This window comes from Ovis aries, chromosome 1 (assembly GCF_016772045.2).
Source record: "Ovis aries strain OAR_USU_Benz2616 breed Rambouillet chromosome 1, ARS-UI_Ramb_v3.0, whole genome shotgun sequence".
In the NCBI taxonomy this organism is placed as follows: Eukaryota; Metazoa; Chordata; class Mammalia; order Artiodactyla; family Bovidae; genus Ovis; species Ovis aries.
In genome coordinates this window covers 185,782,110-185,807,053 of record NC_056054.1, presented here as the reverse complement: position 1 = coordinate 185,807,053, position 24,944 = coordinate 185,782,110, and the positions used below count along the sequence as shown (strand labels likewise).

At 45.9% G+C, this 24,944-nt stretch overlaps 1 protein-coding gene across 2 annotated transcripts in view; it reads left to right on the top strand.

Annotated features, from left to right (window-relative positions):
* Positions 1–13,062, top strand: part of GPR156 (G protein-coupled receptor 156) — a 109,886-nt gene extending 96,824 nt beyond the window's left edge. For both annotated transcript variants that reach the window (XM_027980271.3, XM_042231900.2), the window contains one exon: positions 10,033–13,062. In XM_027980271.3, the coding sequence (XP_027836072.2) occupies positions 10,033–11,364 (1,332 nt within the window). In that variant the 3' untranslated portion in view covers positions 11,365–13,062. The remainder of the gene's footprint in view (positions 1–10,032) is intronic.
* The last annotated feature ends 11,882 nt before the right edge of the window (positions 13,063–24,944 follow it).

Genomic DNA, 24,944 nt, shown 5'->3' with positions numbered 1-24,944 from the left:
TAGGTTGGTCATAGCTTTCCTTCCAAGGAGCAAGTGTCTTTTAATTTCATGGCTGCAGTCACCATCTGCAGTGATTTTGGAGCCCCAAAAAATAAAGTCTCTGTTTCCATTGTTTCCCCATCTATTTACCATGAAGTGATGGGACCAGATGCCATGATCTTCATTTCCTGAATGTTGACTTTTCAGCCAACTTTTTCACTCTTTTCTTTCATTTTCATCAAGAGACTCTTTAGTTCTTCTTCACTTTCTGCATAAGGGTGGTGTAATCTGCATATCTGAGGTTATTGGTATTTCTCCCAGCAATCTTGATTCCAGCTTGTGCTTCATCCAGCCCGGCATTTCTCATGATGTACTCTGCATATAAGTTAAATAAGCAGGGTGACAATGTACAGCCTTGACGTATTCCTTTCCCAATTTGGAACCAGTCTGAAGTTCCATGTCCAGTTCTAACTGTTGCTTCTTGACCAGCATACAAATTTCTCAGGAGGCACGTCAGGTGGTCTGGTATTCCCATCTCTTGAAAAATTTTCCACAGTTTGTTATGATCTACACTGTCAAAGGCTTTGACATAATCAGTAAAGCAGAAGTAGGTGTTTTTCTGGAATTCTTTTCCTTTTTGTATGATCCAACGGATGTTGGCAATTTGATCTCTGGTTCCTCTGCCTTTTCTAAATCCAGCTTGAACTTTCTGGAAGTTCACAGTTCACATTCTATTGAAGCCTGGCTTGGAGAATTTTCAGCATTAATTTGCTAGTGTGTGAGATTAATGCAATTGTATGGTAGTTTGAACATTCTTTGGCATTGCCTTTCTTAGGGATTGGAATGAAAACTGACCTTTTCCAGTCCTGTGGCCACTGCTGAGTTTTCCAAATTTGCTGGCATATTGAATGCAGCACTTTAACAGCATCATCTTTTAGGATTTGAAATAGCTCAACTGGAATTCCATCACCTCCACTAGCTTTGGTCATAGTGATGCTTCCTAAGTCCCACTTGACATCACATTCCAGGATATCTGGCTCAAGGTGAGTGATCACACCATTATGGTTATCTGGGTCATGAAGATCTTTTTTGTATAGTTCTTTTGTGTATTCTTGCCACCTCTTCTTAAACTTTTCTGCTTTTGTTAGGTCCATACCATTTCTGTCCTTTATTGTGCCCATCTTTGCATGAAATGTTCCCTTGGTATCTCTCATTTTCTTGAAGAGATCTTTAGTTTTTCGCATTCTATTGGTCTCTATTTCTTTGCACTGATCACTGAGGAAGGCTTTCTTATCTCTCCTTGCTATCCTTTGAAACTCTGTATTCAAATGGGTATATCTTTCCTTTTCTCCTTTGCCTTTCGCTTCTCTCCTTTTCTCAGCTATTTAAAAGGCCTCGTCAGACAACCATTTTGCCTTTTTGCATTTCTTTTTCTTGGGATTGGTCTTGATCCCTGCCTCCTGTACAATGTCACAAGCCTCTGTCCATAGTTCTTCAGGCACTCTATAAGATCTAATCCCTTGAATCTATTTGTCACTTTCACTGCATAATCATAAGAGATTTGATTTAGATCATACCTGAATGGTCTATGGTTTTCCCTACTTTCTTCAATTTAAGTCTGAATTCGGCAATAAGGAGTTCATGATCTGAGCCACAGTCAGCTCCTGGGCTTGTTTTTGCTGACTGTATAGAGCTTCTCCATCTTTGGCTGCAAAGAATATAATCAATATGATTTCGATATTGACCATCTGGTGATGTCCACGTGTAGAGTCTTCTCTTGTGTTGTTGGAAGAGGGTGTTTGCTATGGCCAATGCGTTCTCTTGGCAAAACTCTGTTAGCCTTTGACCTGCTCCGTTTTGTACTCAGCTTCTTCTGCATTACTGGTTGGAGCATAGACTTGGATTACTGTGATATTGAATGGTTTGCCTTGGAAACAAACAGAGATCATTCTGTTATTTTTGAGATTGCATCCAAGTACTGTAGTTCAGACTCTTTTGTTGACTATGAAGGCTACTCCATTTCTTCTAAGGGATTCCTGCCCACAGTAGTAGATATAATGGTCATCTGAGTTAAATTCACCCATTCCAGTCCATCTTAGTTTGCTGATTCCTAAAATGTCAATGTTCACTCTTGCCATCTCTTGTTTGACCACTTCCAATTTACCTTGAACTTTGGACAGAGGCTTGTGACATTGTACAGGAGGCAGGGATCAAGACCATTCCCAAGAAAAAGAAATGCAAAAAGGCAAAATGGTTGTCTGACGAGGCCTTTTAAATAGCTGAGAAAAGAAGAGAAGCAAAAGGCAAAGGAGAAAAGGAAAGATATACCCATTTGAATACAGAGTTTCAATATTCAATATTGTTCTTTACAGCATTGGATTTTACTTCCATCACCAGTCACATCCACAACTGGGTATTTTTTTGCTTTGGCTCCGTCTCTTCATTCTTTCTGGAGTTATTTCTCCACTGTTCTCCAGTAGCATATTGGGCACCTACCGACGTGGGGAGTTTATCTTTCAGTGCCCTATCTTTTTGCCTTTTCATACTGTTCATAGGGTTCTCAAGGCAAGAATACTGAAGTGGTTTGCCATTCCCTTTTCCTGTGGACCATGTTTTATCAGAACTCTCCACCATGACCTGCCCATCTTGGGTGGCCCTACAAGGCATGGGGCTCATAGTTTCATTGAGTTAGACAAGGCTGTGGTCCATGTGGTCAGTTTGATTAGTTTCTTGTGATCGTGGTTTTCATTCTGTCTGCCCTCTGATGGATGAGGATAAGAGGCTTATGGAAGCTTCCTGATGGGAGAGACTAACTGAGGGGGAAGCTGGGTCTTGTTCTGATGGGCAGGGCCATGCTCTCTAAATCTTTAATCCAATTTTCTGTTGATGGTGGGGCTGTGTTCCCTCCCTGTTGTTTGACCTGAGGCCAAACTATGGTGGAGGTAATGAAGATAATGGCGACTTTCTTCAAAAGGCCCCACTGCACTCAGTGCTCCCGACCCTGCAGCAGGCCACCACCAACCCATGCCTCTGCTGGAGACTCCTGGACACTCATGGGCAAGTCTGATTAGTCTCTTGTGGGGTCACTGCTCCTTTCTCCTGGGTCCTGGTGCACACAAGGTTTCCCTTCAGTTCAGTCGTTCAGTCATGTCTGACTCTTTGTGACCCCATGGACTGCAGCACACCAGGCCTCCCTGTCCATCACCAACTCCTGGAATTTACTGAAACTCATGTCCATAGAGTCGGTGATGCCATCCAACCATCTTATCTTTGGTCATCCCCTTCTCCTGCCCTCAACCTTTCCCAGCATCAGGGTCTTTTCAAATGAGTCAGTTCTTTGCATGAGATGGCCAAAGTATTGGAGTTTCAGCTTCAAAATCAGTCCTTCCAATGAACATTCAGGACTGATTTCCTTTAGGATGGACTGGTTGGATCTCCTTGGAGTCCAAGGGACTCTCAAGAGTTTTCTCCAACACCACAGTTCAAAAGCATCAATTCTTTGGTGCTCAGCTTTCCTTATAGACCAACTCTCACATCCATACATGACCACTGGAAAAACCATAGCCTTGACTAGATGGACCTTTGTTGGCAAAGTAATGTCTCTGCTTTTCAATATGCTATCTAGGTTGGTCATAACTTTTCTTCCAAGGAGTAAGCGTCTTTTAATTTCATGGCTGCAGTGATTTTGGAGCCCCAAAAAATAAAGTCTGACCCTGTTTCCACTGTTTCCCCATCTATTTGCCATGAAGCGATGGGACCAGATGCCATGATCTTCATTTTCTGAATGTTGAGCTTTAAGCCAACTTTTTCACTCTCCTCTTTCACTTTCATCAAGAGGCTTTTTAGTTCTTCTTCACTTTCTGCCATAAGGGTTGTGTCATCTGCATATTTGAGGTTATTGATATTTCTCCCGGCAATCTTGATGCCAGCTTGTGCTTCTTCCAGCCCAGCATTTCTCATGATGTACTCTGCATAGAAGTTAAATAAGCAGGGTGACAATATACAGCCTTGACGTACTCCTTTTCCTATTTGGAACCAGTCTGTTGTTCCGTGTCCAGTTCTAACTGTTGCTTCCTGACCTGCATATAGGTTTCTCAAGAGGCAGGTCAGGTGCTCTGGTATTTCCATTTCTCTCAGAATTTTCCACAGTTTATTGTGATCCATGCAGTCAAAGGCTTTGGCATAGTCAATAAAGCAGAAATAGATGTTTTTCTGGAACTCTCTTGCTTTTTTAGCAAGCAAAACCTCAGCGTTTCCCCAGCCACTGCTCCTGTTGCTGACCCTCACCCACTTCATTCATTCATTGGACAGATGTGTGCCAGGCATTGTGCTAAGTGCTGAGGAACAAAAGAGTCTCTACCTTCATGAAGCTCATGGTGCAGTGGAGGAAATAGAGACTGATCAAGTAGCCATACAGTTATAAATGGTGATAAGAATTATGAAGGCAAGAAACAGAGAGGGAAGAAAGAGTAGTGAGTGGTGAGGACAGGAGAATCTAATTTAGAGTGGTCAGAAAAGACTCACTAATCTGAGAGCTGAAGTTAACTATAGATTGACCAGGCAAAGAGTGCAGGGAAAAGCACTCCAAGTGTGGGGAACAGCATTGTAAAGTCCCTGAGTAGTAGTTCGTGCTGGCATCTTCTGTAGGATACATTCTTTCTTTACATAGCATGGTGCCCTTGTTTCCAAGATCCTCTAGGGTCCTTTACTATCTTTTCCAGGTGCCAACTAGAAATCTTTGTCATCCCACCAACCCAGAAAGTTAAAAAGTATCTAAATATGGGGAAGAGAATGAATAGAGCCTTTGAATATCATAGTAGCACTAAGCAGGGTACAGGGCAGCCCCTAGTCCTTCTTTCTTCTGATCTTGAGCCAAAGTTGGCACCTCTCCCAGAACTGGGCAGAGTGGTGTGGGCTTGAAGAAAGCACATGGGAAAACTTGGGGAGACATGGGGCCCAGAGGAATTAGTAGTTTTTTTCACACTAACTAAATTATATTCCATATAATTTTTTTAGTACAGAACATACCTGGGTAATGCTATTTGGGAAACTACACTTTTTTGTATTAGACTACCACTTGGGTATCAGTAGTCCCTGTGCAAAAGGATGGTGTGTTGGGGACCTATGAAATGCAACCTGTGAAAGAATTCAGCTCCCCAGGTCCCCTCAGTCTTTCACACCATTCCTTCTGTTCTGGACCATTTTTATCCATCAGAGTATACTTCTTGTCTTTACTATTTATGAAGCAGTCAGGACCTTTTTTCAAAGCCAGATTTCTTCCCACCTGGCAAGGCAGTAGCATTGCCATTGATACTCTGAAATCTTCAAAGAAGCTTTTTTTCCCCCAGCTAAACAGAAGGCCAGAAACTTGGCGAGAACACCCAGCATGGTTTTCATTCACAATCAACTCATGTTGGAACAGCCAAGTGGCCTGACTCTTTAGCCTTATGGTAATTTGTGACGTGCTTTTTGTACTCCTGCCATGCTACCCTGTTTCCCACGCAGTGACTGAATCTGCTGTATCCAGAAAGATGCCTCTAGTCTACAGAGGAAGAGCTATAATAGGGAGCAGATGCTTAGGCAGTAAAATGCTGGCCTCCTGCCCCCGACTCCCCACACCTGGAACATATTTCCAGAACAGGCCTGAGAACCAGCAGCCCATCCCAGGGCCCTATGGCAGGCCAGGAGAGGCTCCAGCATCTGCATCCCCACCTCCAGCCCTGCCCAGGACATAAACACAGGAGTCTCTCTTGCCTCCCTGAGTCCAGCTTCTTGGCTGCACTTCCCTCCTGTGCAGCCCCTCTACCACCCTGGTGTCCTCCTACTTTCCCATGGTCTGGGTGGTTCATTTTCTCATTCTTCCCCCACTTCCCTGTGGCTGGGGTCCCCAGAGGCTATTTGGGGCAGCATCCACCCTCAGTTCCCAGGTTGTGTGGAAGCCAGCAGGTAAAACCCTTCCAGAGCTGGAGGGACTTCCCTGTACATTCTGCAGCAGAGGAAATTCACCTATTACTTTTCTTCCTTGGAGCACAGAAACAAGATATTCCATTTCTCCCTGTGGCCTGCAGCCTATGAAACATCCCCACAGATGTTTTGCTTCACTGGGTATGCCCAAAGTAATTGTTAATAAGCTAATTTCAATGCAGCTGCCATGGTCTGTCAGATTTTGGTCTAACAATGGCAAACCACGCCTCTGATTAGTATGCAGCCACGGTGAAAACAAAGTTCCACTTCCTTTTCTGTGAGAAGGGAGATTTACTGATTAGGCTGACTGTTTCTAAATCTGTCACCAGTCAGCTTCAGATGTTTGGTTTGCTGGAGAAGAGTATTCCTCCCAATCAAATGTTTATACTGTTTTCTTATACTGTGATAGGCTTCCCAGGTGGCACAAGTGGTAAAGAATCTACCTGTCAGTGCAGGAGATACAACAGACATGGGTTCAGTCCTTGAGGCAGGAAGGTCTCCTAGAGAAGGAAATGACAACCCACTCCAGTATTTCTTGCCTGGAAAATCCCATGGACAGAGGAGCCTGAGTGGCTATAGTCCATGGGGTCACAAAGAGTCGGACACAACTGAGCATGCACATGCCACACCATACAAGGAGGAATTTGTAAATAAGGCACAAGAAGGCAGCAGGGTTTGCTTGCTGGGGCAGTTGTCATCAGCTAATGGCTTCCTCCCAACTCTGTGAGACGGCAGAGGCCTCCTGAAGCCAGCCTGAGAATGTGGAAGGTGGGCTTCACAAGTAAGGGCTGGTGAAAAGAAAGAGAGTTGGGGTACCTCCAGTGCAGCCAGCACAGCCACCCCCTCAGGGAGATACCTGGCACCACCCAGTTATCGAAGAGCCTGAGTGAATGTCTTCCTGTGACTCACCCACTCTGCTCCTGGCAAGTCTTTGAATCACCTATGTTTCCCCGACACCACCCAGCCCTCAGTGCTCTGCGCCTGAGAAGGGTGAACAGGCAGGCAGGCGCTCTGCTGCAAGTCCTTCCGCTTATTCACCAGTTGCTCACTGGTCCGGAACTCTCTCCCGAGGATAAGAGAAGCAGACTAAAATAAATCAGGATGAAACTGGGAGTACCATAGTCAGAAAAATCACCTCCTGCTTATAAGGCACCTCCAGGCTTATAAGTCCAAGCAATCTTGGAGTTGCTGCCAGAAGACTACTGTCAGACTAGTTTACTTAATTTACTGTTCCCTCAAAGAGTCACTTCTGGGCAACTCTTCCATGTCTTTCTTAATTTTTATTGGAGTACAGTTGCTATATAATGTTGTGTTAGTTTCTTCCATACAGCGAAGTGAATCTGCTATACGTATACATATATCCCTGCTTTTTTAGATTTCCTTCCCATTTAGGTCACTACAGAGCACTGGGTAGCATTCCCTGTGCTATACAGTAGTTAGCTCTTCCATATCTACTCGAGAAGAAACCACGGGCTTATCCACAGGTGACTTGTGTCAAGAATCCTAAAGAAGGGAAACACCCTTTTATTTCTAGGGCATAATAAATGAATAGACTTCTCAGGTGGCTCAGTGGGTAAAGAATCTGCTTGCAATGCAGGAGTCACAGGAATCGCAGGTTTGATCCCTGGGTTGGGAAGATCCCCTGGAGAAGGGCATGGCAACCCATTCCACTATTCTTGCATTGAGAATCCCATGGACAGAGGAGCCTGGTGGGCTACAGTCCATGGGGTCGCAAAGAGTCAGACTTGACTGAGTAACTGAGCATGCTTGCAGTAGAGTGAAAATTACTCAGTTGTGTCCAACTCTTTGCAACCCCATGGACTATATAGTCCATGGAATTCTCCAGGCCAGAATACTGGAGTGGGTAGCCATTCCCTTCTCCAGAGGATCTTCCCAACCCAGGGACTGTACCCAGGTTTCCCGCATTACAGGCAGATTCTTTACCAGCTGAGCCACCAGGGAAACCCATGCTTGCAATAAATGGACATCTAAATACTCATCCTGAACTTCTAAAGGGGATGGCAACAGTTCAGTCTCTCAGTCATGTCCAACTCTTTGTGACCCCATGAACCGCAGCACGCCAGGCCTCCCTGTCCATCACCAGCTCCCAGAGTCCACCCAAACCCATGTCCATTGAGTCAGTAATACCATCCAACCATCTCATCCTCTGTCGTCCCCTTCTCCTCCTGCCCTCAATCTTTCCCAACATCAGGGTCTTTTCAAATGAGTCAGCTCTTCACATCAGGTGGCGAAAGTATTGGAGTTTCAGCTTCAAAATCAGTCCTTCCAATGAACACCCAGGACTGATCTCCTTTAGGATGGACTGGTTGGATCTCCTTGCAGTCCAAGGGACTCTCAAGAGTCTTCTCCAGCACCACAGTCCAAATGCATCATTTCTTCAGCGCTCAGCTTTCTTTATAGTCCAACTCTCACATCCATACATGACCACTGGAAAAACCATAGCCTTGACTAGACAGACCTTTTGACAAAGTAATGTCTCTGCTTTTTAACATGCTGTCCAGGTTGGTCATAATTTTCCTTCCAAGGAATAAGCGTCTTTTAATTTCATGGCTGCCATCACCATCTGTGATGATTTTGGAGCCCCCCAAAATAAAGTCAGCCACTGTTTCCACTGTTTCCCCATCTATTTGCCACGAAGTGATGGGACCAGATGCCATGATCTTAGTTTTCTGAATGTTGAGCTTTAAGCCAACTCCTCTTTCACTTTCATCAAGAGGCTCTTTAGTTCTTCTTCACTTTCTGCCATAGGGTGGTGTTATCTGCATATCTGAGGTTATTGATATTTCTCCCGGCAGTCTTGATTCCATCTTGTGCTTCCTCCAGCCCAGCGTTTCTCATGATGTACTCTGCATGGAAGTTAAATAAGCAGGGTGACAATATACAGCCTTGACGTACTCCTTTTCCTATTTGGAACCAGTCTGTTGTTCCATGTCCAGTTCTAACTGTTGCTTCCTGACCTGCATACAGGTTTCTCAAAGGCAGGTCAGGTGGTCTAGTATTCCCATCTCTTGAAGAATTTTCCACAAACCCGTCCCCAAACCCTCAACCATGTCATCTGCCCCAACACCATCAGTTCCCCATGATGATCTCTTTCCTGCTCCACTGCCTTCAAACAGAAATTTCAGAAGGTGGACATCAGGTCTGAACTAGGCAAACAGCTGCTGTAGCACCAGAGGGTTCTCAGGGCACACACTGCCGTTAGTCCTCCTCCTGCTTCGTGCCCCATGGTCCTGCAGTTGGAATGGCATATCTCTGTAGCTGTCACCTGCCATCATCCTAGGCACAGCCCGTTTATCAACTAACAGCCAAGCAGCAGGTAGGTGGCTCAGCTTTTCCAGTAATTCTGATGCCTGCACTTCTTTGGGAGATACCAACAGCTGATAGTGTCACATGATAGTGTTGGCCTCTCACCCCCATGTGTCAGCAGAGGGAGGTGATAACACCAACCTGATATTCTCACTCCACGCTAAACCCCACCTCCACCCTTGGCTCCAGTCTTGTCACACTGGCCCAATAATGTATCATTTCCGTGTTCTCCCCATTTTCTAGGCTATTTAGCAAGAGGTAGGATGCTTGTTTCCCCAGTCCTTCATCCCCTTCACAGGTGCCTCAAAGTCATCTGTATTTTGCAAAAGTGTGATTGATATACCCAGAGATGGGCCATCCCAAACACTGTTTAGACTGCAGTTCTACAGAGCGACCTGACACCCTCCTCAGTTCTGAGAGGGTCTGCAGCAGCCAGCATGCAGCTAGACTGTGCACCCCCCGCCTCACTCCCCACAATCTCTCTTACTGCAGACAGTGCTACAGTTTGGGGACATATGGGGGGATTAAGATCATACAACAATAAATGATAGTTAATCTTCACTGAGCACATATGTCAGTTTATTGTGCTAAACCCTTTATATGCATCATCTCATTTCACTTCAAGAAGGTGCCTCCTCAGGACCTAAGATCACCAGCTAGTATGTGGAAAAATGGATTTAAACTGAGATCTCGCCAGCATGGGAGACACTGTGAAAACCCTCAGCAGCATCTTTTGTTGATAGTTTTGCTTTTGTTTTATAGAAAAATGCTGTGATTGAAAGCCTGCAAGAACAAGTAAACAATGCCAGAGAGAAGCTGGTGAGACTGATGTCAGCAGGGTGCTCCTCTGACCTCCCAGAGGAGGCTGTGCCACCTGCCTCTTCCCACCATAAGGACATCCTGGCCGCAGCCTCTGCCCATAGCCTGGCACCTCAAGGGCCTTCAGAATGCCTCTCTGACTCTCAGAATGATACCAGTGCGGCCACCCAGGACCCCCAGAGTACCTCAGTGCTGGCCTCAAGTGTAGAAGGCCTCAAGGGGCCTGTGAAGGACACCAGCCCCTCCACAGGGCAGAAGCAGAAAATTTCTGACCTGAAAGACCTTTCTAATCCTTTACATTTGGGCTGCAGCCAGAAGCCATGGGCTGAGCAAAGCCAGACTGCAGAAAGAAGAGACCAGGTACCCATGGCCCTCCACCAGTGTCTCATGCAAAGTGAAGAAGGCTCTGTTCCCCAGAGACATGGGCAGGTAGAGAACTCAGAAGGGCCCCCAGAGCAACTGTCAAGAGTCAATTCAGTGATCAGGGAGAAACTTCAGGAAGTCCTCCAAGACCTGGGCCTGGGCCCTGGGGCTCCCCTCCCCTCTTCCTTGTCTTGTCCCCAGCAGCCCTGGAAAAGCAACGCTGCCCACAGCCCCCAGAAGGTGCCCCTCTCCAAGGAGCCAGGCTTCAGCCCCTCCATGGTGAGGAGAAGGCGGGCGGCACAGCGGGCTTGCTCACACTTTCTAGGCGCTGTACCCTCCTATGTGGGGCATCGGGTAAACAGGGTCATTACTGGGCAAAATGTACAGGACAGGGACAGCCCCTGCCTGGACCCCCAAACTGCTGATCCCAGGGTAGCACGACCCTCTTCTGGGAATCCGTTAGTACTCCCTGCTCCTCGAGGCAAGCCAGGCGCCCTAGAGGGCCGCACACAGCGCCAGGCAGAGCCCCAGGGAGCCGAACGGAGCCTCACATCCTTTCCCCAAAAGTCTTCCGGTTCTGGCCGGAAGCTGTGTCCCGCTACCCCACGCCCATCCAAGGCCTCCCCCGACCTGCCTGGGCAGCGGCAGTCCCCAGGGTCCCCAGGCTGCCCCTCCTTGTCTTCTCCGAGTAGCTACCTTGACACCGAATCCAGCAGCTCAGACGAGCTCTTCTGCCGCTGCCACCGGCCCTACTGCGAGATTTGCTTCCAGAGCTCCTCTGACTCCAGTGACAGTGGCTCGTCAGATACCGACCCTGAACCTGCAGGGGCGCTGGCTTCCTGGGAAAAGCTGTGGGCCCGCTCGAAGCCTATCGTGAACTTCAAAGATGATTTGAAACCCACACTGGTGTGATCAGCAGAGCAAGTCTGGACCTAGGGCTCTGTCGGGATAAGCCATAGCGTGGCCCGCTCTGGCCTTCAGGGAACAGACCAGTGCCTTTCCCACGTTCGTGCGCTCAGTTGAGCACCATGGTACCTTGAGCACTTCCTGATATACACAGAGGGATATTGCCTGTTTTGTTACTACCTCACAGCATTCCTGTAAGAGACTCCAGCTGAGTGCCCATAAAAGATACCCGTTAGATAAAACGGTGCTAAATGAGCACAAAGGGTCTTTTGTTCTGGTCAGCCTGTAATGTACAAAACTCTATATATACCAGATGGATGGGCTGGGTGGACAAACAGATGCAGAAGTGGAAAGAAAATTTCTGCAGAACCAGAGTTGTGGACTGTAATTCATCAAATTGGCTTTTTGGTGGCCAACCTGCTAAGAAAATATCTCCTATGGACTTAGATGGTCCACTCTCGGCAGGGGATGGTTTGTTTCTGCTCAAGATTGCGAACAGCACCACCTCTTCGTCCCAGCTTCCAGTCAGACTCATTTCAGAGCCACCTGTACATCTCTATTTTGTGTCCATCTCTTCACACCATTGTGGCACCATGAGACAGTCAGGCAGCCCAGATCTCTCTCCTGGGCGCGGATGGCACCTGAGTCACCCCTCTTCTTTGACCCTGCCAGTGGTGCAGTTTTGCGGTAGTGAGAAGTATGTATTGGCAATCCCTGTTTAGGTTGGAGAGGCCCTATTGGTCAAGAGGGTGCCAACTGGGCCAACATGACCACTGATGGCTACACTGACCTGGAAATAGAAAACAGGAAAATAGAAAGGAAGAAATGGGGGAGAAGATAAGAAAACAAACAAACAAACAGATTTTGCACATTTACCTTGAGTCTAGCATGGTACTTGGAAATATAAAGTATCAGTAATTGCTTATGATAATCCCATGAAGTAGGTACTCTCATCCCCATTTTACAGGTGGGGATTATGAGGCTTAAGAGGAAGGAGGTAGCTTCCACAGCATCACACTGCTGGAGAGGGGCCCATGTGGAAGCTGGGCACAGCTCACAGGATTCCAAGTGCACACACTTCCCTGGGGCACATCTCTTCACTTGTTCCTCTGGGAGTGGCAGGCCGAGTGTGGCAGGCTGGACAGCGAAAGTAGCATGGGAAGCTGCAGCGTGCTCAACCCGCAGTCCAGGATGCCAACACTGGGCTCCTCGCCTCAGTAAGCAGGCCGCCACTGCCTTGGGAGCCCACCCACACCTCCCACAGCAGCCGGGGAGCTGGTGAGAGATAAGTACCAGGGTCTTGTCGGCTGCCAGAGCCAACAGAGAAAACACAGCTGGGTCCACTTCACTTGTTGCTGAGCTAGTTGTTTACAGGCTGGTCCCTGCCCCTCACCTGTGTGTATATCCGCATGTGTACACATGCTTGTATGCAGGAGCATGGGCCTCATTAGATACGTCCAGAGGGGAGCATTTGCCTCTAATGTCTTGCAGAAGATGTTATCATGGACTCTCGTTGGCTGCTGACACCTTGTGAGTCTCCAGACACTGGACCAGGAGGCCCTCCAGGCAACACAGCTTCTTCTGTTGTCCACTTTTAAATACAAATATCATAATTTATTCTGCGTGTGGGCTTGAAGTTTCTGCTTGTGCTGTTTGTATGCTGTCCAAGTGATGCCTTAATAAAAGAAATGGTTCTCAAGGCAAGTCTCTTCAGAAATTGTAGTTTGAAAAAAAAAATGTAGTTTGGGGCTGGGGAGGAGGGGTACAGACAAGACTGAAGCACTCAAAGGAGTGGAAACAAAGCAGCATTTAGAGTTGCTGTTGGCTTACCATGGGATCCAAGTGCATTTCCCACCACACTTCCGCTGGTAAGATTCCTCTGACATCTCCATGTGCAGCTTCCTATCCGAGGAACACCTGTGAGTAGAGACTTGAGACCCTTGACTCTTCCCACCCGCTGGCGGTCCTGTGCTTGGGCTTCTCCTCCTTCAGCTCCTTTCCCCCCAGCGTGTCACCACTAGCAGCCTACTATTCAATAGTGTGCGATATGGCAGTCCTCTCATTGTCCACTCCTACACCCTCAGTTCCCCCATCCCAGCCCATCTATGTCTCCATGCCTCTTCTATCTAGAATTCCTCTCATTTTTGTGCACTTTGTGAATTACTCATCCCTCAAGCCTCAGATAGAGCATTCACTCTCTCCTCAGCCTTTCCTGAGCATCCTCAGGTAAAAACAACATCCCCCAGTTAAATGAAGAAAGGTGTTTTGGGGCCCGTGTTTCAAACTTAGTTGTAAAGAAGCTTCTATCATACATTTTACCTAGACTGACTTTGTAACGCTTGCTAGACTTTGTTGAAAAGATGGAGAATCTATCCTAATTTCCTTATTTATCATTTGGCTGGAAAACTGTGTGCCAAGCACCACAACTACCTGCCCCAAATACTCTCTCCAGATCTATTGTTTCCTCTGTGTGCCATCCCTGCCCCCGCTCCTCACCAGCTCCTTCCCTGGACCTTTTACTCAAGGCCAGCTAACCCAGTGAAGGTCTTAAAGGGATGTATGTGCCATGACTTTGGGCCAACTCTTGATTGTTACAGTCCTGAAGAAGGAGCAGAAACTTGGTGCAGAGAAATCCTGGGGAAGGAAACATGCCTCTGCTGCTGGCTTTGGGACCATGCCTGTCTCCATTGGTCTCAAGGTCTGGCATGGAGCCAGCCTGTTTCTTACCTAATTAAGGAAGGTTGCTTTGCTGATTGAAATCTTGAAACTGGAGGTGTCCATCCCAGTCCCAAAGTCTGCCCCTTTCTCTGGCCCAGGTCAAACTCTCCTTAAAGGATCAGAGTGGCCTCCCCGGAGCTCAGGAAAACAGAGCATCAGATGTCAGTTCAGTTCAGTTCAGTCGCTCAGTCATGTCCAACTCTTTGCAACCCCATGGACTGCAGCACACCAGGCCTCCATCACCAACTCCTGGAGTCCACCCAAACTCATGTCCATTGAGTCTGTGATGCCATCCAACCATCTCATCCTCTGTTGTCCCCTTCTCCTCCTGCCCTCAATCCTTCCCAGCATCAAGGTCTTTTCAAATGAGTCAGCTCTTCGCATCAGGTGGCCAAAGTATTGCAGATGACACCACCCTTATGGCAGAAAGTGAAGAACTAAAAACTTCTTGATGAAAGTGAAAGAGGAGAGTAAAAAAGGTGGCTTAAAGCTCAGCATTCAGAAAACTAAGATCATGGCATCTGGTCCCATCACTTCATGGCAAATAGATGGGGAAACAGTGGCATCAGATGTCAGAGACATGTTTTTACCAAACTATATCACTTGCAATGCTATCTAGGTTGGTCATAACTTTTCTTCCAAGGAGTAAGCGTTTTTTAATTTCATGGCTGCAATCACCATCTGCAGTGATTTTGGAGCCCCCCAAAATAAAGTCTGACACTGTTTCCACTGTTTCCCATCTATTTCCCATGAAGTGATGGGACCAGATGCCATGATCTTCGTTTTCTGAATGTTGAGCTTTAAGCTAACTTTTTCACTCTGCTCTTTCACTTTCATCAAGAGGCTTGTTAGTTCCTCTTCACTTTCTGCCATAAGGGTGGTGTCATCTGCATATCTGAGGTTATTGATATTTCTCCCGGCAGTCTTGATTCCATCTTGTGCTTCCTCCAGCCCAGCGTTTCTCATGATGTACTCTGCATAGAAAGTTAAATAAGCAGGGTGACAATATACATCCTTGACATACTCCTTTTCCTACTTGGAACCAGTCTGTTGTTCCATGTCCAGTTCTAACTGTTGCTTCCTGACCTGCATATAGGTTTCCCAAGAGGCAGTCAGTGGTCTGGTATTCCCATCTCTTTCAGAATTTTCCAGTTTATTGTGATCCACACAGTCAAAGGCTTTGGCATAGTCAATAAAGCAGAAATAGATGTTTTTCTGGAACTCTCTTGCTTTTTTGATGATCCAGCAGATGTTGACAATTTGATCTCTGGTTCCTCTGCCTTTTCTAAAACCAGCTGTTTTTCCAGTGGTCATGTATGGATGTGAGAGTTGAACTGTGAAGAAAGCTGAGCACCGAAGAATTGATGCTTTTGAACTGTGGTGTTGGAGAACACTCTTGAGAGTCCCTTGGACTGCAAGGAGATCCAACAAGTCCATTCTACAGGAGATCAGCCCTGGGTGTTCTTTGGAAGGAATGATGCTAAAGCTGAAACTCTAGTACTTTGGCCACGTCATGCGAAGAGTTGACTCATTGGAAAGACTGTGATGCTGGGAGGTATTGAGGGCAGGAGGAGAAGGGGATGACAGAGGATGAGATGGCTGGATGGCATCACTGACTCGATTGACGTGAGTTTGAGTGAACTCCAGGAGATGGTGATGGCAGGGAGGCCTGGCGTGCTGCAATTCATGGGGTCGCAAAGAGTCAGACACAACTGAGTGACTGAACTGAACTGAACTGATTATTTGTAAAGTGGTAAAGAGAAAAGTCAACGCAGGTTGCACAAAAATCTCTTCTATGTCTGTATTTATTATATTTAGATATGTCTCCTTCACAGACTGCAGTTTCCTAAAAGCTCTAAGTGTGTCTTCTGCATCTTCGTATCCTCTAGAGTAGCCATCAGAGAGCTTTGCACAAATTATGAACCCAATAAATGTTTGATGGATGGATTTCTGGGCAGATAAATGGAGGAAAGCAAGGAAACAAAGGAAGGCAAAAAACCTGTAATGGATCTTGTGATGCAGCAGAAAGGGAGGCAGGGCCATCTGGCTTCACTGCTTTTCAATGAGGTAAGAGCAAGAAACATCACTGAAAGACACAGAGGTGACTGAATTCTGAAAATGACAGTACTTTAAATCTCTTAGGGGTAGGGGAGGTATAGTGACAAGAGTTAATGGAAGAGAAACAAGGTTGTTGTAATAAAGGTGTTCTCTTGAAGATATTTTCCTCCCATGCTTGTAACTAAGTTACATGCAGTATTAGCAGGAGGACAGTCTGCTCATCTTTCTCAGCATCATCTCCCCCTTTCTCAGAGCCCCAAACACAACAGTGTCTCTGTTCTCTCTGGCTGCTGCACTCTTCCCAAGAACACTATCTGGGCTTTGTTAAGGGAAGTCTAATGGAGAGGTGGCAACTTGGGGACTGAAAGCAGGAGAGAGGTTACTCATTGCCCTCAAACTTTGCTCTTCTTCACCTCCAGTACACACTCTTCTCTCTTTCTCCCTGAATTATTTCTGATGTTAGCATCCCCCTGCCAAACTGCATTTGATTAAGGGAACATCTTGGGATGTTCAGTTCACCATGGAGGTCATAAAGGGATAAGAAATGCCAGTGTCATAATGCAAAATAATCTGTTATGCGCTTGACAAGATCTGGGTCAAAACTTTCCAACCCTTTTCATTCTTTGACTTATCTTTGGATGTCTAAATATACTATCAAGACATGTAAGCTCAGAGAATAAGTACTTGGGAACGGCCCTGAAAAGGTCTGCAGGTGACTAAGAGAAGAGAAGGAGGGCAGGAGGTCAGGAAGTCCAGAAAGCAGAGAGAGATGAGGGAGATACAGCAAAGAAGCGTGTGTGCTGAGTCACTTCAGTCGAGTCCGACTCTTTGTGACTGACCCCTGGCAGCCTGTGACTGCCGGGCTCTTCTATCCATGGGATTCTCCAAGCAAGAATACTGGAATGGGTGAAGGAGGGGAGAAAGTGAAGCACAAAATGTACCTGCTTAGCTTGGTCCATAAGATTGGCTCTCTTGTAAATGAACAAGCTGCTCTGGTCTGAACTGAGCAAAAGTGGGGCCCACTTCTATGAAGAAGGCCAGGAAACCCTTGCAGAGCCCTTTCTTCAGTGGATACATAACCATGGATTCATTTCTGTACTAGATTGTGAGCTACCTGCCTGCCACTTGTTATAATTACCTTGGTGTCCCCAGCACCCAGCACTATGGTGCATGCGCTGATGCTCAGCAGACATTTGTCAAAATTAAGACAAGAGTGGCCTCGCCAGAACTGTCTCAAGGGGGACCCCAGGGAGGCCATGCATAAGATCTGAGGTCACCTGGGAAGCAGGGCTTAGATATCTCACCTGGAGTAAACAAAAGTGCTGTTGATTCACTGAAGTTTAAATGCTTTGTGATGATGCCTGGACACTTTCTCAAAAGAAGTCTTTAAATGGGCTCTCCACTAATTTTTGTGCAGTAAATTTCCCCATGATCTACCAGGGCGTAGAGTCATCCATGGGACTGTGTGACTTTCAGCAAGTTGGTTAACTTCTTTGTAGCTCAGTTTCCCCAACTGTAAACTGGGATAATAACACCTACCTCACATAAATATGAGGGTTAAATAAATTAATATTAATTATTAATTTGAACTATGCCTGGCACCTAGTAAACATTATATAAATGTTTGTCTTAGAATGTTGTTTGGGAAATACAGCTTTATACTTTAAAAGCTTCTATATGTTTTCTTGCTTTATACCAAAATCCCCACTCCTGTGTTCAATTTGTTCCTGATGGAAGGGTCTTCTAAAAAGATCTGGTAACATCAGGATGGCCCTTTGGTTCAGCCCACTTCTAGGACAACAGAAAGTTCTCCCTGAAACCCTTCCAGGTCAGACTCATTGTGTGTGGGGAACATATTCACCTGCAGGACTCAAATATTAGAGCAGGCCTAGGGAAAGTTTCTGGAGAAGGCAATGGCACCCCACTCCAGTACTCTTGCCTGGAAAATCCACGGACAGAGAAGCCTGGTAGGCTGCAGTCCATGGGGTCGCTAAGAGTCGGGCACGACTGAGCAACTTCACTTTCACTTTTCACTTTCATGCATTGGAGAAGGAAATGGCAACCCACTCCAATGTTCTTGCCTGGAGAATCCCAGGGACAGGGGAGCCTGGTGGGCTGCCGTCTATGGGGTCGCACAGAGTCGGACACAACTGAAGCAACTTAGCAGCAGCAGCAGCAGGTAAAGGTTCAGGTGAAAGTCAGGAAGTCTGATTTTTTTAGGGTGGAGCCAAAAGACAGCTACTTTCGTTTACAGAATATTATGCCCTTTATAATAGAAAAAAATACATAGGGAGCCTAGTATGTGTCAAGGAACCTACTATGTGACAGGGAAACCTGGTGTGTTGCAGTCCATGGGGTCACAAAGAGTCACACACGACTTGGTGACCGAACAACAACAGCAAAACTCTGTGTCACTAATACTTCTCTCATTAAGACTTAAAACAGCTCTACAGAGTAGTTAATGATTTCTGTTTTACAGATGAGAAAACTGTAATTGGGAGAGGTTAGGTAACGTACCCAAAGTAATTTAGCTGGTTAGAGATGGAGCCAAAGTTTAACTGAAATCTGACTTGATTCCAGAGCCCTTTTTGGATGCCCCAGAGCATGTGCTCCATGCATGCTACCAGAAGACAGAAGGAATTTCAACCCAGCAGGGCAGGGACCTAGGCTGAGGTTTTCTTAGGACACCAAGGTTTCCTTAGGGAAAGCAAGCTTGTCTGGTTCTGTAAGCCTATTGCAAAATCCTCCATTGCTGAGTCATTGAACAGGATCTTGAAGGCTTGAAGGGAACTTTCTAAAGCTACCCGGTCACTTTTGCCCGCTTCAGGAAGTTCAATGCCAAACACACATGATACTGAAAATAAGCAAGTCCCTTGTTTAGAAAGACCAAACCCAGTTCTCCAGAATGAAAGTTTTTTCTTAAGAGTTGTGCACTCTAAGTGACACAAAAAGATGATGCTGGACAAGGATTGCAGAAAGCCCCGTGATGACTAGAAGGCATGCAGACCACAGGGCTTCTGGGGAGACCAGGAATGGGCCATGGAATCTGCTGAAAAACTTTCATTGCTCCCACTTCCTGCAAGATAAGCTCTCACCTTGGTTTGGGATTCAAGGCCCTCCCTTATGGAGCTCTACCTTCCCCCATTCTCAACTTCTAGATCTCTCCTCCTATCTCTCACCAAATGGGTTTACTATATGGTAAGCAGAGCTTGCCAGCACCTTCCTCAACACTAACTTTTGTTCATACCAGCCCTTCTCTCCCTCCTTCTACACACCCCAGCCTGAAGTGACCTCTTGTTCCCCTGACCAGTTCCAAATGGTCTCAGAATTTATTATCTTGGGCAGTTCTATAAGTCCTTCATTGTTAACTTTCCACATGTTCATTTATTGCCTCTCCAACTAGATTATCAGACGTCAGAGCCATGTCTGATATATCATCGCATGCCCACAACATCTTGCATAGTGCCCAATGCCTCAGAGATCTCAATCAGCATTTCTAGGTTTATTTTGAAGACCGATCAACTCACTCTTTGTTCTCACCTTTCTGTTCTCACTCTTTGTTCTCACCTTTCTGCTCAAGTGGATCTTGAGCAAACAAAAAGGAATTTGGCAGCTTTTTTTCTCAGACTATATTTGAAGTTTCGCATTTCAGAAGATCTCTGCTGTATCACTAGTTGAGAGTCCAGCAAGAGAGTTCCAGAAAAACATCTATTTCTGCTTTATTGACTAAGCCAAAGCCTTTGACTGTGTGGATCACAAGAAACTGGAAAATTCTGAAAGAGATGGGAATACCAGACCACCTGACCTGCCTCTTGAGAAATCTGTATGCAGGTCAGGAAGCAACAATTAGAACTGGACATAGAACAACAGACTGGTTCCAAATAGGAAAAGGAGTACATCAAGGCTGTATATTGTCACCGTGCTTATTTAACTTATATGTAGAGTACATCATGAGAAACGCTGGACTGGAAGAAACACAAGCTGGAATCAAGATTGCTGGGAGAAATATCAATAACCTCAGATATGCAGATGACACCACCCTTATGGCAGAAAGTGAAGAGAAGCTAAAAAGCCTCTTGATGAAAGTGAAAGAGGAGAGCGAAAAGTTGGCTTAAAGCTCAACATTCAGAAAACGAAGATCATGGCATCTGGTCCCATCACTTCATGGGAAATAGATGGGGAAACAGTGTCAGACTTTATTTTGGGGGGCCCCAGAATCGCTGCAGATGGTGACTGCAGCCATGAAATTAAAAGACGCTTACTACTTGGAAGAGAAGTCATGACCAACCTAGATAGCATATTTAAAAGCAGAGACATTACTTTGCTGACTAAGGTCCGTCTAGTCAAGGCTATGGTTTTTCCTGTGGTCATGTATGGATGTGAGAGTTGGACTGTGAAGAAGGCTGAGCGCCAAAGAATTGATGCTTTTGAACTGTGGTGTTGGAGAAGACTCTTGAGAGTCCCTTGGACTGCAAGGAGATCCAACCAGTCCATTCTGAAGGAGATCAACCCTGGGATTTCTTTGGAAGGAATGATGCTAAAGCTGAAACTCCAGTACTTTGGCCACCTCATGAGAAGAGTTGATTCACTGGAAAAAACTCTGATGCTGGGAGGGATTGGGGGCAGGAGGAGAAGGGGACGACCGAGGATGAGATGGCTGGATGGCATCATGGACTCGATGGACGTGAGTCTGAGTGGACTCTGGGAGATGGTGATGAACAGAGAGGCCTGGCGTGCTGCAATTCATGGGGTCGCAAAGAGTTGGACACGACTGAGCAACTGAACTGAACTGAATTGATGACAGAACCTTGCAGATAATGCTGGAAGAAATTAAGCTAACAGGACCCAAGTAGCAAGATCCCTGAAAAGTCTGGATGCAATTTCCCCAGCATCCTCAAAACAAACAAACAAAAATCAGCAACAGCAAAAACCTCTCCACTGGATGGTTCCCATCTATGAACACCTACAGAAAGCTGGATGGTCCTAAAAAAAGAGGGAAGCCAGATTGTTTCTACTGTTGTTGCTACTGTTCCCACCATAAAATATAGTGGAGAACTGGAAACAGAATGCAGGTCTATCAACAGAGTCTTCTGATGTCACAAGGAGGTACTTTTACACTCAGGAAAAGAGGCCCTGCCAGAGAATGCAGCCAGCTGTTGTATTTCCAGCAGCTATCCCTGTCACTCTGGGACTCCGGGAGTATCATGACTGGGTCTAGTGACCTGGATCTTGCATGCAGAAGCCACTGCTGTCAATCCATATTCTAAGGATATCCCGGGGCAAGGGAGGGTCTGACGTTAGTATTTAAGTTCCCAAAGTGATTTTCTTGTGCAGCCAGAGTTGAGAGCACCAGGGTTTTGACTCTGATCTCCATATCAGAAAGAAGCTTCTAGGTCCTGCCACCATCTCTATCCTTGAAAGAAAGTGAAAGTCTCTCAGTCGTGTCTGACTCTGTGTGGCCCCATGGACTGTACAGTCCGTGGAATTCTCCAGGCCAAAATACAGGAGTGAGTAGCCTTTCCCTTCTCCAGGGGATCTTCCCAACCCAGGGACTGAACCCAGGTCTCCCGCATTGCAGGTGGATTCTTTACCAGCTGAGCATCCTTATGATCTGCCCAACTCCTGTCCTGGAGTAATCCGACGCCTTCCTACGTATACAGGTTGGGAAGATAGATGGATTATAGATATTCTCTTTTTCCCTACTCTCTCCTTTTCTATCCCTTCATCTCCTGTGGATGGGTCCCTCCTCCTCTGGGAGGCTTTCCCATACATCTCAGCCCATGGCACCTGCTCTCTGCTCCAGCAGTGATCCCACAGTCGCCCAGCTTACACTCACCCACATGAGGAGTGCAGCCCCTCATGTGGATATTCCTCATCTCTGAAGAATCTGAAATCACAACTCCTCAAAGACAAGAGCCATTTTCTGCACGTCTTCATGTTTTGACAGGGATGAGCATGGAATGCTGTGTACACAGTAGATGTAAGAGATGCTTTAGTATTAATGGAAAGAAAAAGGCAAGGGAACGAGAGAGGGCATATTCTTATTCAACAAACATTTATTGCACCTCTATCATGAAGCAGATGGAGAAATGGTAAACAAGTCAACAAAAGGTAAAATTTCTCAGATAATGGTAAGTGTAATAAAAAATAAATAAACTTGGGGGTGAAGAGATAGGAAATGGATGAATAAATAAATGAATGAATGAATTTATCAAATGTCTGTTAAATGCAATCTCTATAAACATTTAATTCACATCCATCCAGGGTTTTCCTCACCAGCTTGTACAAAAGCAGAAGGAGGCCACTGAGTATCTATATTATTGCTAGGGCTGTGATAACAAAGTATCACAGATTGGGTGACTTAAAAAACAGAAATTTATTGTCTCAGTTCTGGAGACTAGAAGTCTAAAATCAAGATGTCAGCAAGATTGATTCCTTCTGAGAGTTGTGACAGATCTATTCCAGGCCTCTCTCCCTGGTGTGTACCCTAATGACCTCCCTGTAACTTAATTCGCTTTGTAAAGATTCTATCTCCAGATGAGGTCACATATGAGGTACTGGGGGTTAGGACTTTAAGATATAGATTTTGGAGTAACACAGTTCAACATATGCATGTGTGCATGCTGAGTCACTTGAGTCATGTCTGACTTTTTGTGACCCTTGAACTGTAGCCGACCAGGCTACTCTGTCCATGGAATTCTCCAGCAAGAATACTGGAGTGGGTTGCCATGCCCTCCTCCAGGGGATCTCCCCTACCCAGGGATCAAACTCATGTCTCTTATGTCTCAGAACATAAAGACATTCAGAGAATGGCTCCTGCATTGGCAGGAGGGTTCTTTACCACCCGTGCCTCCTAAGAATCCCAATTCAACCCATAAAAGCGTCCAAAGTTTTCAGCTTTCTACCAGGATCCACAGAGCACCCAGGGTTTACCACTTAAAGATTAATTTGTTCCATTGTTAATTTCTTGAGAGTAGGAACTCTGTTGTTCATATCTATTTCTAAAGTCACCAGGACCACTCCTGGCACATATGAGGTATTTCACAAATGTCAGATTGAATTCACTTTTGTTCAAGAAAACTCAAAGTGAAGATAAGGACATTTAACCCCCCAAAATCATGAAAGGTTGATAGCCTGCAGCAATTCCTGGAACTCCCTGAGTCAAAGGAAATTATGTTTCCATGACATAGAATCTGTCTGGCTTCCTTAATTAGGGGTATTTGCATGATGAGAGGAGACTTGTTTCTGAATAGTCTTTGCTTTCCTCCTCTCAAATCAATGGCCTCTGCTTCTGACATCAGAATTATCTCTACAGCAACTACATGAGTCACAGAAAGTTCTGACTCTCAGTAGGGGATTGAGCAGCAGGAAAGAGGGAAAGCATCTTCAGATAGAGACCCCTTACCGAGACATACAGGAGAAAGGGAGGGCCCACAGCTAAGCCTCCCAGGTACCAAATGCAATAGAAACAGCAAATTCGTTTTGACCAAGTGTCTCCCCAGGCTTCCCAGGTCGCACTAGTGGTAAAGAGCACACCTGCCAATGAAGGAGACCTAAGAGATCCAAGTTTGATCTCTGGGTCAGAAAGATCTCCTGGAGGAGGACGTGGCAATCCACTCCAGTATTCTTGCCTGGAGAACCCCATGGTCAGAGGAGCCTGGTGGGCTATGGTCCATAGGGTTACAAAGAGTCGAATCCAACTGAAGTTGACTTAGCAGCAGCAGCAAATATCTCCTCACCTTCAGGATATGCTACTACTTCCCTTCCAGCTGCTTGGTAAAGGTCTCCAAAGCCCCACACCAACTGGGCCTCTCTTCCTCAGTCCCTGGACCAACTGTGAAAAGCTCAACATCCAACAACCCAGAATGAAGATACATGGAGAGCCGTGAGCTGTGACCGCCATCTTGCCTGATGCTCACTGAGGTCTATTATGGACTTCAGATGGCATCTCAGTCCACCCACCTCAGATTCCCTGAATGGGGGTTTTCCAGACCTGAAGACATGCTTCCCATGTCTTCTTCCACCACTGAAATTGCTGAATGAAGATCTCAGCAAGGCTTTGTCAGAATGGGCAGTGTTATTAAGATCTGTTTATTCAGATCATCAAGAAACAGAAGTCAGATGGTTAAGCAGGAAAGAGTTCCCATGCTTTCTCTTCCACCTGTAGCAGGTGTCTAGTCCTCCAGGTTGGACACCAAGCAAACCTGAAGAAAGACTTCTGGAAGATGATCCAGAAAGCTGAGGCATAACTATCCAGATTCCAACTGATATTAAAGGAGAGAACCTTTTCCCCATGCTGCTGTGAAGAGGCTGCTGAAATGCCACAGTGCTAGTGAAAATGGTTAAAAACAATGAGGGGCTTGTTAGCAGTGTCTCTGAGGGAACACCACCAAATCCTTGGACTGCAGCCTCCCTCGGGATTTCTGGGGAGAGGACTTTTGCAGCAAATGCACATAGCTTATGATTACAGGACTTTCGACCTTCATTCTGGGAAGTTGGACTGGATCCTGTAAAGGCTGGGAGGAATTTGTTTTCCCCTGTGGCCCAAGTCTTGGATTAGTGTTTCTCAAATGGAGAAGATATTCTCAGAGAACCGCAAGATCTCTTTGAGATTTTTTTTTTAATTTGGCTCTTTATTTTAGTGATAATATAAATTTTAGCTTGTTCTGAATCATCTGGGTGACTTTTAGAATGCTCCATGAAATTTCAGTACCAGAGGTTGTGCTAGTGAATGTTTTCATAACAAATGAAGCCCAAATGACATCAGGATTTGTTGTATAAGTGAGAATTTTGAAATGGTTTTAATGTAA